We start from the raw sequence: 19,407 nt of genomic DNA, 5'->3' as shown, positions 1-19,407 counted from the left end.
TAGGGCTGCAAATAAAAATTTTTTTAGTGCTACGTAAAGCTTACTGGCAAGTGTGTACAATCCTACAGTGATAACACAGAAAACATTGCTGTAAATTTTTAAAAACATTTTATTGATCTGTGATCATGATCTTGCTTATGAAGTTGTATGCTGGAACCATGCTGGAAACTTTGATAGGTGAGCGCAATAGCGATTGCACACCGGCATTGATGGGAAGCGGTAAGATATGTACCAGTAGTGATAATTCATGTGGTGACGGCACCTATTTACGGCACAATTATTCAGTGTCATTTTGCATCTCACTGAGAGACCACAGAACTCCGGGTACTCACTCGCAAACGCCCGCACACACAAAGCGCTCATGTTCACCGCCATGCCACGAGGGACGCCACGGTTTGCCACGGATCTGCCGTTCCACTTGGTAGCATGAGCTTTTTTAGATCATATTGTGTATATAGAATAACATGCGGAAGGCTGTGTAACGTAAAGATTGTAATTTTAAACAATGCATGTAGTGCACTTAACAGCCGACGAAACGTACGGTAATCTGTGGTTACATCTTCCGCATCCAGCTCCAGGCTTGTACCAAGGTTCCACCTTAAAGTGCTTTCATAAAGCGCTTGATTTTAGATTCGAGCATGGAGGCATTGACGCGTTTCGAGAGGTCGGGAAAGTCCTCAGCATAACTTGTGAACGACTCGCTCAGCTGCTGTGCCTGCTCACGCAACTGTTGTATGACGGGGCACCCACACACTTCTGTGAGGGTGGCCTTGAATGCAGACCAGGTTGAAAAATCTGCCTTCTGGTTTATAAACCATAGATTAGCCACGTTAGAAAGGTAAAATATGATGTTGTTCAGCTTAGTGGCATCATCCCATCGGTCGTGGGCACTTACGCTATTGTAAGACGATAGCCAGTCCTCCACATCACTGTTGTTGGGGCCGCAGAAGACCACCGGATCCCTCTGGTGAGGTTACCCAGAGTAGATGACGGATGGAGGGGGCGTGTGTGGTTGGGGCGTGGTTCTGTCTATGGGCATACCGGGCCGTAGCGTGTGGGTGTGGAGTTCCACGATGGAAGCTTGGCAGTTGATCCCAGCTCCTCCACCAGTTAAAATGAGGTTTATTGTTCGGAACAGGTGGCTAGAACAGTTACGTTGGGCAGGACTCCGAACCGTAACTTCAGCGTTGTCTTCCGTGAAGCGATCACAATGCAGCTGCTGCCGGCTGTGTGCGTCGTCTTCAGTTCATGGTGTCCGCCTTCTTCGGCACAAAGCCGATATAATGTGCTTTCAAAACTGTTTTCAATAATTTCAGGGTAAGAGATTCATAACTAGGACAGAAAACGAAGGCCGAACTGCAATATTTTTTTAAATTTCACACCTAAACCCAAGTGCTGGTGTCTCAATGTGGTGTCCTGGATTTCAAAGTATTTTCTTATTGGCGAGAGAAGCATTACTTGCAACGTAGCTATCACATGAGATCAGCATGTTAAACATCCTGGGAGCACAAGAAGGTCAGTGTTCTTCTCTTCTGAGCTGCCTAACAGGCACAAGTACAAAGCTGAGTAAATATAAATGACGCCTCTGAAAACTCTTTCTGTAACTTTGTGCCAATAATTGAGCAAGGTAATTTTTTTTAAGGCAATGTCAATGTTATTGTACGCGCGAGCACTTGTTCTGGTTGCAAGCAAGAACTTCTTTTTGTTTTTGCCTACCAAGAGTTGTGTCTGCTGCTGTGTGTGTTGATCGAGAGCCGTGATCCTTTTCGCAGCCAAGCGCTACTGCAGCATGCTGCGGGAGGAAGGGGGCATCGACGTGCTCCAAGGCATGCTGGACAACCCAGACACCAACCCAGCTGTTGCTATCATCTGTCAGAACATAGTGGCCGTTGTGCAGAGCCAAGAGAAGCTTGCGGCAGCCGCGGGCGTGGCGGCAGCGGCCGCCATGACCGCAACCGGAGCCGCCACAACGCTACCAGACATCTTTCAATGACAGCGGCGCCCGCACTGGGAGTGTCGTTCTGCATCTAGGTCAATTCATTAATTTCTGCACCGTGGCACCGCGGTGTGCCTGTTTTATCCAACCCGAGACTGTTGCAGTCTTTTGACCACTGACTGTCTTTTAGACTTTCTGGTGGCAGACACTCGGTCACTGCGGTTTCTCCTGTGTGTGTCGGTCTGGCGTCTCATAGCTTCCGCAGCTGTGGTCATGCATATTGTGCAGCCTGGAGAATGCCAGTCTGGGGGCTGCCGGTTGCCCGATGGCTTGGGGCGGCCAGTGTGGTCAATGCCAGTTTTGTGTTACCGTGTCCCTAAAGACCAAAAGTGCAGCAACTTCTGGGCCAGTCCTACTAGCTTTGAGTTTCTCAGTCCTTGCATACTTTCAATGTAGGTCAGTGCATTTGTTGGTCATTGACTTGGCACTCTCACAGTTGTTCTGCAGGCTGAGTTGGGCATCACATGATCAAATCGGTAAGTCTAGGTGCCATTAATTCTGTGCCCCACTACCGCGGTGATCATTAAAATGGCAGCCGTCAGCCCCTTGACTTCAGGGTCGTGTGACCGTTGCTCCCTTTTGACTGCCAGTCTTTTACTGCTTATGAGAGAGTTACGCCATGGCCGGCACTTTCAAAAAGTGAAGTCCTGAAACTCACACAGTTGTTTTCGGTTCTTGTTCTGTTGTTGTTTCTCCGTGCGATAAGTAACAGCGTCGCAGTGTTCTCCCGCTGAGTGGTCCCACGCCATTACTACATTCCCCATCAGTGAGTCATTAGTTCATCTTTCAGAGCACTTTGTGTGAAGTGGTTCAGTGTTGGAGATTGGTGTGATCGCAGTTTGCTAGTGTAGCCTCACAAAGTGTGCATTCGGGGGGTGCACATACCCACAGAAACCAGCACGTGCGTTGGCGTGTGCCTGACTGTGTGTTCGAAGCTTGTTCAGAGTTTGCTTAAGTGAGCGTGAGCAAAGACATTGTTTCGAGACGGCCTTTGCGGCTGAAGTAGAAGCTCGGTTGGGAAGTTGAAATGTGGCAATTTAAAGGGGAGAGATGGAGAAAAAAGAAAAGAAAAAAAGAACAAGGCTGCAGCATTTTTCGGATCCCGTAATTAGCCGGAAACCTCCGGAGCTGCCATTTCTAGCATTCGCTTGCATCTTTTAGCCCGTGCAGGGAGGAACGCCACGCATTCGTTTGCTGGTGATGCAGATGCATACATTGTTGAACAAGATGGGACAGACACGTGGGAAAAGAGAATTTGGACTGGCGTGACGTGAGTAGGAACGTCGGCAGCCGTACGGTATGTTGGGCGAGTTGGTGTGGGTCCATTCTTGTGCAATGGCACCACAGAAAACCATGACATGGAAAGGAAGATGCCGTGAATATAAGTGTCACTCTCAACTCTAGCTTTAATCAGAACCAAAGAGTATACGTAACAACATGTGGTCATGCAAAGGGATGTTGTGGTGGAATTGCGTGAAAAATTCTTTTTCACACAATGCAGCTGATAGATGACTGACGCATTTCTTTCTTTTTTTTTACTTTCTGACTTTGCCAAGCCTTGGTGATCTCTCGTGCCGTCTGGTCACGATGCTTGGTCAAAACTTGAGCTTGATAAAACGCTGGCAAACAGTCACACAAAGATAAAAAGATAACTGCATCAATGATTCATCACTTGCTTTGTAAAGGAAATAATTTGCTTTTGAATTGCTAACATTGCCTTGCATAACCACATGTTGCCTATACCTTGGCCTTTTTTGATTAAAGCTTGAGTTGAGAGTAGTGCTTACGTTCCCTTGTATTCTGTTGAGTCTTGCGTTTTTCTACGGTGCCATTGCCCAAAAATAAACATCACTGTATTTGCGAGCTCAAAGCATGCTCGAGAAATTCAAAGTTTTAGTCGTTCAAAGTCTTATAAAGTCAACTGGGAGCCCAGGTTGTGCGAGGATTTTAATTTGCAGTGCAGCTTCATGGTAATTATACAATAATATGCATTGCCGTGGAGTGGTGTCATGCTTAGAACAGATAGGTCGTCATGCTAGGTCGTTTTTATGGAGATCTGAATATCATTGTACGCAGGGGTACTTGTGTGGGTTTTAAGCCAGGATTTCAGATTTTTTTTTCTACTGAGAGTTTTATTTATTTATTTCAATACCCTAAAGACGCAGAAGGCATTACATGAAAGAAATAAAAAAAGGACGGGGCGAGGAGAGACAGAATATTATGTGATCAGTGGACACAGGAAGCTTATAAAGAACTGAAATTTGGCCAAGTTTGTAAGAATTCATTCTTAAAGTGCAAAAAACCAGGACACAAGAAGGAAGACCAAACAGGACAAGCACTCGTCCTGTCTGGTCTGCCTTTTTGTGTCTTAACTTTTTTGCGCTTTAAGTCTAGTATGAAGTTTATATAAGTTACACAGTGTAGGGATATCAACAATGAACAAGTTGTATCTGGTACTGTGTGCCATATGAACCTTACAATTGCATTTGGAAGTACTTGCATGTGGGGTCAAAGTATCCCAAATCTAGTTTCTCAGGCGATTTTCTTTGCCAGATTTAAATTTGTGGGTTTGTTAGGAAAAAAACTGAACATTTGTCTTTTGGGAAAGATTGCTTCTACCTCAGCAGGCTTTCTCACTGCACCTCCTTGAGTTGCAAGGTGGACGGCCTTGTATTTTGTGGTAGACTGTAAAATACTTGGTACAGTGAGAACTTCGCCATGACGAAGTCACATACAACACGATAACGGTAAGCACATATTCGTTACACGCTGATATTGACACGATGATGATGTGGGACGTGCAGGAGGCTAGAAACTTCTCGAACTACCTTTGTTCTCAACCAGAATAAATGCATAACATACCGGAAGCTGAAAGTACACAAACGACCTGTGATTTGAAGTAACATCAGCTCTCTACATTGTAGTTCTGACGTGAAATAGGGAATTCAGTAGACTATGTCACTGATCAAAAGCCACTTCAGAAAGAAGCATGAAAAATGATTCCTATGATAAAGTTTTGCATTAAAATTGCTTGAGAATAATTTGGCACCTCCGTTGGAATGATGGGTACTAGATGGCTTTTTCTGTGATTCAGCACAGCTCCGCTGAGAGAGCAACCTGCAGCCGTCTTTTATTGTTCTTCGTTGTTTAGCTGTTTTGGGCGCTAGTCATTCAACATTTCTTTAGAGCAGCAGAGTAATTTACTTTGACAACTACCGTATAAACTCATGTAAGGGCCTCACCCTCAACTTGGCAGCCCAAAATTTTGAAAAATTCCATTCGTGAAGCAATCGCATTCGATGCCCCGATTCCACATGCACGCATCGGCGAATTTTCATGCCCTGCGTTCTTCCACGTGCCACTTATAGACGGTGAGAGCTGCGCGCTGACCTCTGATGCAGTGGTACATCCAGGGATCCGGCACCATTTTGACCAAAAGGTTTGGTCCCGTGCAAGGACTGCACCTCGTCAAAATTGTGAAAAAAAAAAAGGGAGGCCCTCACACGAGCCTATACGGTAGTTCATTATGGGACGTAAATTTGGTTGCATAAGTAGGTCTCGACACTCCTGAATGTGTCAGTAGGTCTGGATGGCTTTTGGGCAGTGACAGTCACCCCGGGCGAATATTTTAGACGTTTTAAAATGTTTTTACTCGTAATGTATTGAAAACAGTACCATGGTAGGAGCTAGTGGGTAAAATGAGGCTAATTACTGCCATATATCAAATTTCAAATGTCAATATTAGGTTGAAACAAGATACCAGAAGGTTGTCAGAAGCCAGAAAGACGAGGGTTTAGGCAAATCTATGTACAGTTGAGCCTAGATATAACGAACCTACATGTTACAAAGTGAATCTAAAGTCTTTTGCGCCGATATCGGCATGTAACGCATACGTAGTTATAACGAATATCGGATATAACGAAGATATTGTGTTGGATGCGGCCACATTATAACGAGGTTCGACTGTGCTGCCAGTTATTACCATGCTGCATGAAGTGCTGTAACGCCGCCACTTGCGTACACTAGCAGCAGATTTGCCACTGGTAATTTTGGTACGAAGCCGCATGATTTGTGCAGCTACTACTTGTCACAGATTTCTGTGATACTACTGGTGTAGCTTCTACTGCAAGTGCGAAGCATATGTAAAGTTCTGACCAAGTTAGGCCAACACTTCAGTGTTTAAAATAATCATCGGGGCTGGTGTATCAAACTGAAAACCAATTTGCTATCGTATGCGTCTGCACAGCTCTGGCGTGCAACATCTAATGTTCATGTTGCAATGCACTGAATACAACTGATAGCCACGGAAGGACACATAAGGTGTAAACTGTATTGTGTCCTTCTAAGTTGTCAGTTGTGCTTGGTGCATTACAAGACCAGTCGCCACGAACTAGCCTAATTTCCTGCGATCCAATGTTTGTAAGGAGCTGTCAAGGGGGCACTAGGTGTGCCCACAAAATCACAGAATGTCTTGAGCTGATACTTCGTTACATTGTAGTAGCTTTTGTGGGGTTCCTAGCTAGTTCATTTAACAAGGCAGGCATAGTCTGTGGCCGAACGACTTCTGTTAGGTTCTGCAAAATCAGCTTCAGAACATCCAGGAAAACTGTAATAGGGAGAGGGGAAGCGGCATTAGAAACTTGCAGCTTTTTATGAAAGAGTGTCTGAACAAACGTCTTTAGAAACTTTACTCGTACTAAGCTTGGCGAGCTCTTTTCAGAAGTGTAGTCTGTGCTTTCGAGCAGTGTAGAAAAACTTTTTTTGGCAGACTTCCAAGCTTGCTGGCATGTGCTTCAAGACTGAAACGATCTGAGATAGAATAAAATGGCTAACTATGTTTTAGGTAATCATAAACGGCAACATCCACACTTGTGTGGATGTTTAAATGAGCGTTGTATTGAAAATGTGCCAACTTTTTGTTTTGAGTAGCTTGGTGAGCAGCATGGTGCATTCGAGCCTTTCTCTGTGGCGTTACTGTTCAGAGACAACCGTTGTAAAAAGTTACCATAATGTGTTTTACGGTAACTCAAAAATTCTGTTATCGGGATTGCAAAGAGAACAATCTTGTTAACCAGGTTTGTTCGAGGGACGGGGAAAGAAAGCGTGATGCGTCTCTATGGTAGCCAGTGTCTGTTCATTGTTGTAGGTGTCTCATCTCAATTTGATGCCTATATTCTGTTCGAATGGAACTCTGCTGTTAAGGTGGGCCATGTATTGCCCACTTTTGGGTAATTTTAGCTTTAAGCTCAGTGAACCTACGTCTCGGTTGCTTCATCGTTCAAAACTGCGGCTGCATCAGAGACACAGTTGTGACGATTGTGAAGCGTGTTTTAAATTGTGCCCATGCTTGTGTCTGAACCAATGTGGGATACGTAATTACTCAATCGGATGAAATCCTGTGGTATACTTAGAGCAAGAGGTTGGGTAGGTGGGCTAGTTCGTAATGCATTATTATAAAAACTTGGAGTGCTAAAAACACACAGGACGTAGAAAAAGAAACACACAATGTGCACTGTAATGTGTGTTTCTTTTTCTATGTCCTGTGTGTTTTCAGCACTCGAAGTTTTTATAATAATACGTAGTGTAGCCTGGAGGCTGATAATGTGGTTTCATATTGGTGGTCTAATTTAGTGGAGCAGTGCACGAATCTAACTGCAGTCCATGGCGATGTAATGCAGACAGCTTGCTGGGCATCTTGTTGTTAGGTGAATAGTGTTCTTCATGACTAGTGCAAGGTTCCTTTGTGCATAGCCATCCTGGCGTGTCCCCTCTACCATCTCTGGAGACAATCACTCGGCCCTCGTACTTTTGAAATTGTGATTTTCACTGTTGGCACTGGTTACTGATATGCTTAATGACAGGTTAGGTTTCAGTGATTGCACAGTGTTAAGCTGGCATTTGTGGCCGTTTGGCACCTGGGACAACGGTTCTAATAGCCAATGTGATTGGCTGTTTGTTGACTTAGTGCAGTTGGTGAGCTGGAGTATAAGGATTTGTTACTGAAAGTTTGTTGGAAGCTGGACGGCAGGATTGTATTGGAATGGTGAATGGTATGCATACACAAATACATCAAAGTACACATGGCTGCATTTTGTGGATTTTCCCCCTAGGGGCAAACGCTCCCTGCCCATTTGGCACACAATGCATGACATTGCGAAAAATTATGTAGAACAAATTTAATTGTGAACTAATCAGTGCATCTGTTCCGACAAAATGACTGACTAGTGTCTTGACATAAAATGTGGGCACTTACGGCATCATGTCCATTGTTGCTGCAAGCTATAAAAGGGTATTGAAATACTTGAAAGGTATTAAAATTGTGGAACGCTGTTGCTGGCTCTCACAACAAAAGAATGTACGTAGAGTAGTGGACAAAACGTACCCATCCCGTGGGATATTATTGAAGAAAGTATTAACTGATAGCTTTTTAAACATGTAACAACTTTCGCAAAAATGTGGCAACACATCTTTTTGTTTGCCCCTGTATTTGCATTGCAGCCACTCTTGTGAAAGCCACTCTGTTCACTCTTGTGAAAAAGCAGTAAGATTATAAACTTCACGTCTAGTGGGTCTCTTAGGAAGGTGGCGCGTGCCTTTAACCACCACCGAAACTCGTTACGTAAATCTTGAGGGACAGCGCTCCGTCATTTGCTGCCCTTGCAGCCGCCACGCATTGAGCAGTTTGACTGTTGTGTGGACTGTTTTGTTGTTTTCCTCTTGCAAAGCCCTTCAGGAAGTCTCAATCTTTTTGTTGCTAAAAAAAAAAAGTGCCATTGCGTCTTTCTTTTTCCTGGAACTTTTTCCCGGACCGTCTTTCTTTTTCCCGGACCTTTTTCCTGGTCTTTCTTTTTCCTGGACCTTTCTCCTGGTCTTTCTTTTTCCCGGACCTTTCTCCTGGTCTTTCTTTTTCCTGGACCTTTCTCCTGGTCTTTCTTTTTCCCGGACCTTTCTCCTGGTCTTTCTTTTTCCTGGACCATGCCAACAATGTCTGCAAGGCAGACACTGTTGCCATGGGTGCTGCTTGAGGCCAATGCCCACCACTAAGCTACACCACTAAGAAAGCAGGCTTTAGCCCCAATGTGCTTGCTGTTTTGCCACTGCTGCAGTCTGGGACAAGCACTGCACTTGTCTGCGCTGCGCAGCAGGAAGTTGTGTCGCAGAGCCAGCTGCATCTTCCTATGTCAACACAGTGTGGCTGAAGCTCGATATGAGCACGCCTGCTTACTGATAGTTAAGCACAACTGTGCATGCATAAATGGCTGCCAAAGTGCCAGTGCAGGTACTGTAATGTTGAAGCGAAATTATGTTTTGCATGCATGCCATCACTGGCCCCTTTTATGCGCGTTGCCTGCGCTTGAACACCATTTCGATGTGAGGACACGTGCAGAGCTTCCCGTTCACGCAGTTTAGTACCGTGATTGAGAAACACCAATAAGCACTTTTCGGCTGGATTTGGCTGGACATTGACATTGCACGCAGCAGGTTGTGAGCGAGTTTATGACCCGCATGGTGCAAGCAGCACTCGGGTTATACTTAATTTTACTCCACAAGTTGAGCCAAACTTTCTTAAGTCCAGACTCGCCCGCCAGTGTATGTACGAAGTATTGCGTGTACTGTAAGCCTGACCTACATGAAGAGGCCTGGCGTTGATTTGACGTGGCATCCGGCCTGGAGAGCACCGGGGGTGCACGCACATTCTTGTTGCCATTTTCAGCTGCAATGCCCATCACAATACGACGTCACCTTATCACTTGCGCTGTAGGCTTCGTTGTCACAGCTGTGCCACTTGGCGTCTGCAGGTATGCCGGTTCAGAAACCAGCTTTCGTTGGGAGGGATTCTAGCACTGCTGCCTAACTCCCATCAGGACCCCCCCTCCCTACCCCCCCAAAAAAAGAGGTGCAGGGAGCTAGTTCTTATAGTCCCTGTGGGCACTACAGCTGGCATTGCCTTTTCCAGAAAGGTCTACTGTGTGGCACAAGCCTCGGCAGCACATGCTAGTAGTGGTTACTTTGCAAATTCTTACGAATATCACGAGTAATTTGTTAGTCCAGTGATCATGCTGTGCAATTGTGTTGTGTGTCTGCTGCTTGTGTATGGATCGCTGCGGCCCTTTTCTTTCCTTACATAGCCTTACGTGGCTACTTGCTGGTTATATCGCTCTTGAAAACACGCTGTTAATGAGATCAGTTGTGGCCATTGTTCGTGGTGTCGTGCTTTGCTGGCGCACTGTACATTAGGATGCTTCACCGAGCCAGCAGAATGGTACGGTTGCTGGTTTCACAGTGTCTCACCTGATGATACACGTTGCAGATAAATGTCTGAGTGCCAGTCGTGGTGCAGATTGCCAGACAGAGTTGTGATAACGTAGAGTTGCTTTGTGGATTCCTCTGTTTACAGTGTGGCGGATTGGCATTTCGTGCACGCGGCCTGTTGTGCTTGAATTGTGTTCTTTGAGCTTACCCCGTGTTGTAATTATGCTGGAAATCTGGTTCATGAAAAAGTGTTCAGCTTGCGCGCTTGCCAGTTGCCATTCACAGCAGGTCTTGTTCAACTGTCCTTTTGTTGTGTTAAGCATCAGAAAGGGGCTTAAACGCCTGAATTTTGCTCTGGATTGATGGCACCATTTGGACTGGTCTTGTCTTTGCTGTCATGCTATTTGCCCTGTGACATTTGGGGCTCACAATCAAGTGTATTTATTCACTCACTGCTTTTAGCAATGCAGTCATGATTCTTTCAGAGTGTTGTCGTGTTGCCTCCGAATTTCCAGCTGCTGATTGTCGTTACTGGTTACGTGAGCTCCACTCGACAGACAGATTCTTGTTTATTTGCAATAGACGTAACCCTTACAGCTGTCACTTGCCGAGGAGTACTTCAGTTTTTAGTCCTAGCGAGTGTGCGGCAACCGTTGCCGGCTTGAGTGTGCTCGACATCCCGACGTGCCCCTAGCGTGAGCAGTGTATGTAAGGGGCACGGGCATTTGAAGCCCAACTTAATTTACTTGTCATCTAATTGTTGCAACCCAAGTGGAAATATAACTAATTTTTAAATGCGTGTGGTAGTGCTGGAAAGATGGGATGAGAAAGAAGAGACACACAAAAACTCTTGTGTCCGACCCTCTCTTTCCACATCTTGTTTTTAGCACTGTCACCCGTCTTTAAAATTGAATCTCAACCAATTAGCCCAATTTGCTGCATTGAAAATAACTGGCAACTTTAGCTGGATTATTGGCCATTTATCAGCCAACAGCTGTTGGTCTGTGCTTCTTTCTTATCATTTGGATGGTTACAAAGTTCAGATAGGACTGTTGAGTGGCAGTTAAGCATTCTCTTCCCCTGAACAGGCTTGATATACCTTGAAAAGTATTGTGCAACTTTGAGACTCACAGTAACTGTTTAAGCTTAGAAACTTTCTGCACTGTCTGGCTGCAGTTAAAACTTTGCAATTTGTTTGAAGTTATGCTGATGACCCATTACTGTGCCACGGGCACTACAGAAGCTTTACCAAGGCATGTACGTCAAGCCTCGCTGGTGAAAATTTGTCATTGTGCACCGTAAGCGGCGATTTAATTAACAAATGTAATCGACAGCACTGTATGCAGCAGAGGTCTGAACTATGGTGTCAGGTCGCTGTCAAGATCTGAACTCGCTCCCAGTTTCACGGGAACCGCTTGTAGTTTTTGCCATAGTTGAATGTTCTGATCTGTCATTTTTAATTGTTTTAAAGTTTACAAGGGGCACTTTGACATGTTTGTTTGTGTGCAGCTAAAACGAGAATTCCCTTAAAAGTGAGAGGAAGTTTCCCTCAAGCAATTTCTTTGCCGAGGGACACTACATAGGACACATCTGAACATTAACCCCCCTTTCGTAATTTCCTTTTTTTTTTGCAGCATGGTGCTGCTTTATAAAGAAATCCCGAGCCTAGCGTAATACTCAGCAACACAGCCCTACATAATAGTAGTGTAAGAGGAAACTGAAATTCACTGCAACAGGAGGAAACGTGGTGCATGAATGGATGTTGATATTAAGATGACATAGTCACACTTAGCTTTTATTTCTACATACCATATTTTTTAAGTTCTGGAAGGTGCCCAAGTTCTTTCACACCTCCTTTAATTGAAGCTTTGCACAATTTGGACGAATCTTGAATTTCTTGCCGAAGTCTACCCAATCAAAAAACAACTGTACTGAAATTGGCAGCAGTCATGTTCGTGGTGACTAAAAAGTAGTGTGACATAGGGCGTCGGGTTTTGATAAACTGAAAACTCTGTTCAAGTTGACGGTTTACTATTTTAATGTCCGGGACATTCTTAAGAGTTCTGCAATATGCTCCTCAGTTAAACCATATTTCTGTCATTCTTAAGAAGAGCTAAGCAAAGTTGGAGTTGAGGATGTATGTATCCTATGTGACGGCTATCTGCAGCCTGTTAGTAGTGCTACTCGCATGCTGAAAATCTTGCCTCAGTGTTTCAGTGACAGTGCAATATTTGTGCAGTCATGCCATTGCAGAAACAGGAAGAAAGCTGGCGAAGTCAAAAGAGTGTTGAAATTCTCCACTAATTGAGTATGCGCAGAGAGCACGCAGAAGAGATCACTGGTTAGCCCAACACCTCTTGCATGTGTTCAAAAAAAAAAAAAAAGGTCACCAATCCCTCCCGGTATGTTTCAAGCTGTTGCTGTGTGATTAACACAATGATATCGCAGTTTAGTTAGCACGCACTGCAGAGCTCGTTGACACCACAGTTGCACATGGCCAACAACCACAAGTGCTGTATTCTGTAAGTGTCCGCCTAGTGGACGTGTCCATTTTGTCTGCTGCTGAAGTGCTGATTGGCTGGACTGCCTGTCTCTGTCTGATGCATACCTCAGCCCAGCAAATCAGAACTTCAGCGCAGATGAAGCTGACATGTCCACTAGGTGGACATTTACGGAATACCCCACCAGATGTGTGCCGCTTGGGTTGCGACAGACATCAATTTTGTCATGTTTTTTGGGATGCGACTGCCTTGGTTAAATGCTCACGCATGGGTTGCCGACAGCCAGGTTTCTCCCATTGCCACAGCGTCCGTGGCAGCCACTGAAATGACAAAACCTTGACTGCGAGTGAAAAAAAGAAATATATATATATATATATATTTTCTCGTTTGTGTGGCTGAGTTGTAACATTGCACTGGCCTGCCTGGCCAGGAGGTGAAGCGAATGTGCCAGAGCAGCGGGCATGGAGACGCTGGTGTTCTTTACTTCTGTCTCACCCTTGATAAGTTTGTTGTATCGAATGACTGCGATTGGTGAAGTTGTGCTGTTGTGAAAAACCATTGTGATAACCCTCAGTCGATTGTTGCCGACTGTTTGTTTCTTTTTCCTTTGTTGTTTCTTTTGCTTTGTGACATAGCAGGTGATGCAGAGTCTGTTGCTGTTGTTTGAAGAGACTTCTATATATATAATATAAATCTATATGTATACATATTTACATGTGTCTGTGTTGAACTGTGCTTCTTTTTGCTCTGCGGCACACTGTAACTAAGGTACGTATGTTGAAGATTTAGTTAGCAGCATGCCATGCTTAATAGCGTGAAGTAGCTGCAGAGAATCGCCTTTCTGTAATCGGGGGTACTGAGCTCGAACTCCCATCCAAGCTAGCACATTCTTCAAACTTGAAGGAATGATTTCTGAATCTGGCAAAGCAATAAAAGAAAACGGTTCGTAATGTTGAAAGCCAGTAAGGCTATATGCTTGTCGAGGTGCTACTGCTTTAGGGTGGTTCACTGAAGCACCTTGCCTCCCTCACCTAGTATTTTTTCCACTACCTCCCTTTTGAACATTGTCATTTATTCAATGAAGCAAAAATGTTTTGGGCACGAGAGCAAGTGCTTAACTGTGGCCACTGGTTCCCAGAAGCATGACCTCCATGTAATAATTGCATCGCGTTTTGCAGCATAGTAATGTGACCTAATGGTACATCGAATTACATGATGCATGACATACAATGTCATGCCCCTACAATGAACACCACTAGAACAGAATTACTTGTCTAACGAAGAATTTCGTACGTTCCAGCCAAATTCCCATCTTTCATATGTAATGTGAATGCCTCTGCAATGAAGGCAACTACAATGAATTCGCCTGTACAGTGAAGGATTTTAGGTGCCCCTAATGGCTGATTTGCTGCTTTACAGCGATCGCTGGTAGGGACTGGCATGATGACTGCTTTGCACAATATCTGTGGCAGCCCCACAGTTTTAGCCGGCACAAAAAAAAAAAAAAAAATCAAGAACAACACTATAGTCGCAAAAATCTTGGTGCTCCCACTCGGTGGCACAGCTATGTATACCAAGCTGTAACAACTGCCAATGGAAACAAACGCCGGCAAACTCTGTGAAGAACAAGCACAAACATGTCAGCGAAACATGCTCCTGCAAAGTCTTGTTTGAACCTATCCAATTGGGAGTTGGTGAAATGAAGTAGGCTTCATCTAGTGCTTGCCATCGCTTCTCTTAAAACAGAATATTTGAGCCATTGCAAATAATTTGTAAAGTTTGCAGTAAAATACGAAGTGCATTTCTCGCAGTTCGATCGAGCAAGAGTTTATTAAAATTTGGTGACGGCGTCTTTAATTGGCAGCCCCAATATCTAGGGCAGAACCTTTAGAGCGCTTTCTTTTATGTGAATTTTTGCTTTGTATATGTAGTCTTACAGGAGACTATGTTCATCCTCTTTCTCGGTGAGTTAACTTTGTCACTGCTACCGTCATTAGCATTAGCTTGTGGAGCAAGGCAACAGGCCGTGTTTATCACAACACTGATAGCATTTTCATTTTCTCAATTATTCACAATGGTTCTATGAAGCAGTACAGCCTGAAAAAAAAAAGAAAAAGACTTCACTAACAAATTCGTTCGCTTGTGAGGAAACATATATCTGCCCTCACCACAAAACAACCCCTATAAATGCATGCTGTATCATATATGATACAGCAACTGATGCCTTTGTCATAGAACCGACCACCTTCCTCGTTCAAATCAAATCATTGCAGCAGGCCGATAAACAGCATACAGACTGTGGTATTTTCCTGCATGCCAACCTCAAGTGTACATATTGTGAAAATAAGCTGTTTATTTTTGAAGTTTTGCGTGTTGTGCAATGAGCTGCCGCTATACATTCTTCAAAAACAAGTAGCGTCAAAATCACTTTCGGAGTTGAGGTACCTAGGGCTATCATTCCTAAGCATGACACATTCCAGATGAACGTAAGGTTTTTATTTGTTTTCATTTTATAAAATTTGAATGGCTTTTTCTATGTGTATCATATGATACACCAAGTGGTTAATGCCAATGTGGATCATGGTATCTGAATACAGGATTACCACTTACCTACAGTGAATGAATATAAATATATGAGAGTGCGAAAAAATGAGGGAACAATGGCCAACCAACACCATACTTAAGAGAGGAATGCATAGCAAGAAACTGGTGGCACAGTTGAACTGAGAGGCAAATAAACTTGCAACAAAGCTGGGGTAGAATAGCCATCAAACAGAAACAGTGCAAGTGTTTATATCCGAAAGAATGTTGAAACCGTAATATCCAAACTAAGGGAAAGTTGACTAGCCAACATCCAACATTGTATTTTAGATAGAAGTTCATGGAAAAAAGAAGAAAGAAAGAAACGAAACAATTAGTGGCACAGTTAAACTGTGAAGCAAACAGACTCGTCAAGCCAAGAAAGAAGCTTGGGCAAACAGACATGAAGCTTTGGTCAGAGTGACATCGTCACACGGACTTGACTCCTTACGAGGTATAGTTTCGCTATGCCCTGGTGGCTGTCGTGGTGTTCGGGTTGCCTTAACGGCTTTATTTTAAAGACGCCATCTTCAGAGGCTTCTGTTGCAGGTCGCACAGCACCAACATCGCTGTTCGCAAAGAAGGTCTGTAGTGGCTCGTCCATGCTCAACGTGCCAAGGGTTTCGAAGAACATCACGCACAGAGGCGGCCTCCCATGGAAATCGCATGATGCGCACTTGAGTTCCAAGTCGCCGCATGAACTCTGCGCTTTGCAGGCACGAGGCGTTTCGTGCCGCATTGGTTTAACTATGACTTTCTTCAGTCTATCACAGAAACGTAAAAATAAAAACGGTAGAGCGTGAACAAACACGGTTCGGGAAGTCGGCACGACGGCCTCCGGCCGAGCACTGCTGCACTTGACGGAAGATCCACGATAAACTTGAATGAACCCTGTCATTCACTTGTGGCGATCAGCGTCGTCGCAGGCTGTTGGGCGCGTTTCTCTGCCTCGTGATGCGCTCCAGCTCGGCCAATTTGATCTTGGCGTAGTGGTAGTACATCATCTTTATGCCACTCGCGATGGACACCTTCATGCGGATGTTGTAGCGAAAAGCGCAGCTGTTGTTTCTCTCGGCACGCTTGTAGAGGCGCTTCAGGTCGCGGATATCGCGGTCGAGGAACACAATCTGCCGATAAGCGTTGTCCAGCTTCCGCTGGATGGCCACAGCACGAGCTTCCGGCGTTTCACTTTCGCTGGGCGACGGGACCGTCGCGGCGACGCCACCGTTGCCGCTGCTGCTGGACGCTGCCATGTTGCGCGCCGCTGGCCTCGTGCAGGTGTAGTCAACAACTGTTGTCGCCTGCAGCCGCGGTGGTAGAATGCAGAGCTGTCTAACTTGAGGCGGGACGGCAGTTACTTCGTTCACGCGGTTCTCGCTGTTCTCAGCACGATTGAAGACGAAGCACGAACGCGCCTAGACATCGTTCGCCACCTGGCGTCCAGTTTCTGATGCAAAGTTAATTGACAAAGTTGAGTATTGTTAAAGGGATTGTCCGGTCATTTTACAAACGAAAACAAATGGTCTTAGGATAAAGCATGTGTTTTATTTAACTCTTAAGCAGCTTGCAGGAATAAGGCAAGTGCGTAATTCATCCTGAAGTAAGTATCAAATTCAACACTTTTTTTGAAAATCCCGCGTCAGCGGCAGAACGCGCTGGCCACAGTGAGCGTGACATCACATGGGACCTTGTCGGGCGGTCGTGCCGTGCTGCGTTGCACTCGCACGTGTGTATCGTTTTCTTCCGGATTTAGCGCTGCAAGTTGGTTTATTTCACAACGCTGCATAATGGGGAGGATCTGTTGTGCTGTGGGTTGTGATAGAAACACGCCCGACGTGACTCTTCACAAGTTTCCCGTCGACAAGAGGCTGCGGGCGAAGTGGGTTGCCGCTGTTCGTCGCATCAACTGGTCTCCTTCGGAACACTCCAGGCTGTGCTCGGCGCACTTTACAGACGAGTGCTACGAGTTGAGCGTGCGCCTCTCGCTGGATTTCGGCATAGCTGCAGGTGCAAGGCCGCGAGCAGGGAAGCTGAAGCCTGATGCGGTGCCCACGATTTTTGACCATTCCAAGCCGCTATTGCCTGAACATACTGTCTTCGCGAAGAGGAGAAGAAAGGAGGTAAGCGCTAATCAACTAATTAAATGGGCAGCCGTTATCGCCATAGGTAGTCACAAATGTCACTCGTAGCTTTCGCATAAAACAAGCAACTGAACGGCCTCAGGTGTTTGTGTTGATGCATAGGCGTGTTGAAGCCATAGGCTTGCCCAAAGGTGCCCCAGGGCGCACGAATTTGAATGTGCGGATAAGTCAAGGGCAAGGTTCTGACTGGTGTTGTATAAGTCGCGGGTTGTTTTTTTCGCCGCGACAATAGATCGGATTTTTTTACAAGCACTGCTTCAGGAGGGCACGTGTAACCGGCAAACGGAGGCCTCAGGAGAGAACCTGAGATTATAATAAAGGAGGCTGCGCAGGGATCTCCAGGGCACCAAAGGGGTAGCAAGGGGATCAAAGCTGGAAGCAGGGCAGCCCGTGAGTTCGGGCCGCGGAGGCCGAAGCGTGCCAGCTAGGGGGTGTTCGCATAAAAGCTGGCTGACCGAGATACCGGACAGCCGATCTTATACGCCCCTGGCACGCACAGCGGTGTATCTTTTAGCGTGCTGTTATTGGCGAGATCACGCTCGGCGAGTGCCGCGGTCACGGTGTATGAGATGTGCACTCGGGGCATGTTCTCTTTACACTTGAAAGAGAAGCGCCGGGTCTCTAGCACTCTACTGCTGATTGTCATGATTCACCAAATACTCATTGCCCGCCGTCTGTCACGTGCAGCTTACTGCGGGCATGTGCTACCGGTTGCATGAGTGCTTTCAGGTGCACAGAGAACATGCCCTGAACCTCGCCCATAAACAACGAGAAAACGCTAGCTGAGACTATCACTGACCAATGGCTCGCGCATTGTTGATGTGGATTTGAGGTCTCTGCGCTATTATCATTTCCATGTTTACTGTGTTTGGGTTTATTTATGGCTGCTTTATTATTTGTACAGGCATGTATTTCTTTCGTGGTAGTAGCAGTGTAACGCGCAGCTGTCGTGTGGACCTATAAAATATTTTCAGCCCATCCTTATCGCTCCGCTGTAGTTACGCATAGCCAAGAGCTGCCATGTGGTTTCAATTTATGAGAAATAAAAGGTTATGTAATTTGGTATAGAAATCTGGGAACTGGCTTTTCAACCCCAGATCCTTGTTTTGGCTTTGCATCTCGGCAGTAATTACGTTGTTGCCGCGATTTTTAGCATGCCAGCTCTTTCATAAACTTCACCTATTTCTCTGTTTGCAGCTTGTTGCTGAAGCCATGGCTGGATCATGTGCATCAGCCAGTGTGATTATTGAATCATCCTCAGCTGATAGTGGCGCCAGTCAGACACGGATGACACCAGAAGTTGAGCTCAGTAATACATCATTGTATGCTTCGGCTAAGTGCAGTATACAGACTGAGCCGAACCAGATGTATACACGCGGAGTGCAAACAAAGCCATGTGTGAGAACTATTGGTGAGTATTAAGTTTTGTGTACATTTATTTGACAGTGTTCCTCTCATGTAGCAGTAGTTTATTTTTAAATAGTTTTGCTGGCATCATTCCTATAAATTGTTTTTGTGCATATTTGTTCTTCTGTGTTTACCAGGTACACAAACATGAGCTGCAGTTTCCACCACTGGAACGCAAACAGAATCTGTTCCTCGAACTTCTTCACCAGTTCATCGATGTGCACCACCTGTGCTTGATGACCTCCTTGATATTTCGCACATTCAGAAGGTGGAAATGGATTTAACCACAGATGATGAATGGTATGTGTTTCAGTAATTTTACTGCTCTAGCAGACTGAGAAGCTTACAGTAGAATGTGCATAGTCTCAGCACATATGCCAATGCAGTTTTCGTGTTTTCTTAAAAACAGAGTATCCTATACTCGCTGACAATTTTCTGTGGCTATGAAGGGAAAGCTACAGAGGCAAAGCGCGCACAAGTGAGAGCGCTTCTGAAAAGAGTCCCGCATTTTCATCCACGTTAGTTTATG

The 19,407-nt window shown here is 45.2% G+C and overlaps 2 protein-coding genes across 2 annotated transcripts in view; both read left to right on the top strand.

Annotated features, from left to right (window-relative positions):
* LOC126517981 (protein zyg-11 homolog B-like) overlaps positions 1-13,459 on the top strand; it is a 72,553-nt gene extending 59,094 nt beyond the window's left edge. Inside the window, exon 18 of the mRNA XM_050167823.2 lies at positions 1,773-13,459. Within this exon, the coding sequence (XP_050023780.1) occupies positions 1,773-1,993 (221 nt within the window). The 3' untranslated portion in view covers positions 1,994-13,459. The remainder of the gene's footprint in view (positions 1-1,772) is intronic.
* A 3,569-nt stretch (positions 13,460-17,028) lies between these two features.
* On the top strand, positions 17,029-19,173 carry LOC126517991 (uncharacterized). Its single transcript, XM_050167834.3, has 3 exons — positions 17,029-17,450; positions 18,669-18,882; positions 19,016-19,173. Exons 1-3 carry the CDS (start codon positions 17,118-17,120, stop codon positions 19,027-19,029), a joined length of 561 nt encoding a protein of 186 aa, XP_050023791.1. The 5' UTR covers positions 17,029-17,117; the 3' UTR covers positions 19,030-19,173.
* The last annotated feature ends 234 nt before the right edge of the window (positions 19,174-19,407 follow it).

This window comes from Dermacentor andersoni, chromosome 11 (genome assembly GCF_023375885.2).
Source record: "Dermacentor andersoni chromosome 11, qqDerAnde1_hic_scaffold, whole genome shotgun sequence".
In the NCBI taxonomy this organism is placed as follows: domain Eukaryota; kingdom Metazoa; phylum Arthropoda; class Arachnida; order Ixodida; family Ixodidae; genus Dermacentor; species Dermacentor andersoni.
This window is presented reverse-complemented; position numbering and strand designations above follow the sequence as displayed.

Coding starts and splice junctions, on each gene's coding strand:
- LOC126517991 (XM_050167834.3), top strand. CDS start 17,118: ATGGGGAGGATCTGTTGTGCTGTGGGTTGTGATAGAAACACGCCCGAC. Junction 17,451..18,668: donor CGAAGAGGAGAAGAAAGGAG/GTAAGCGCTAAT, acceptor CTCTGTTTGCAG/CTTGTTGCTGAAGCCATGGC.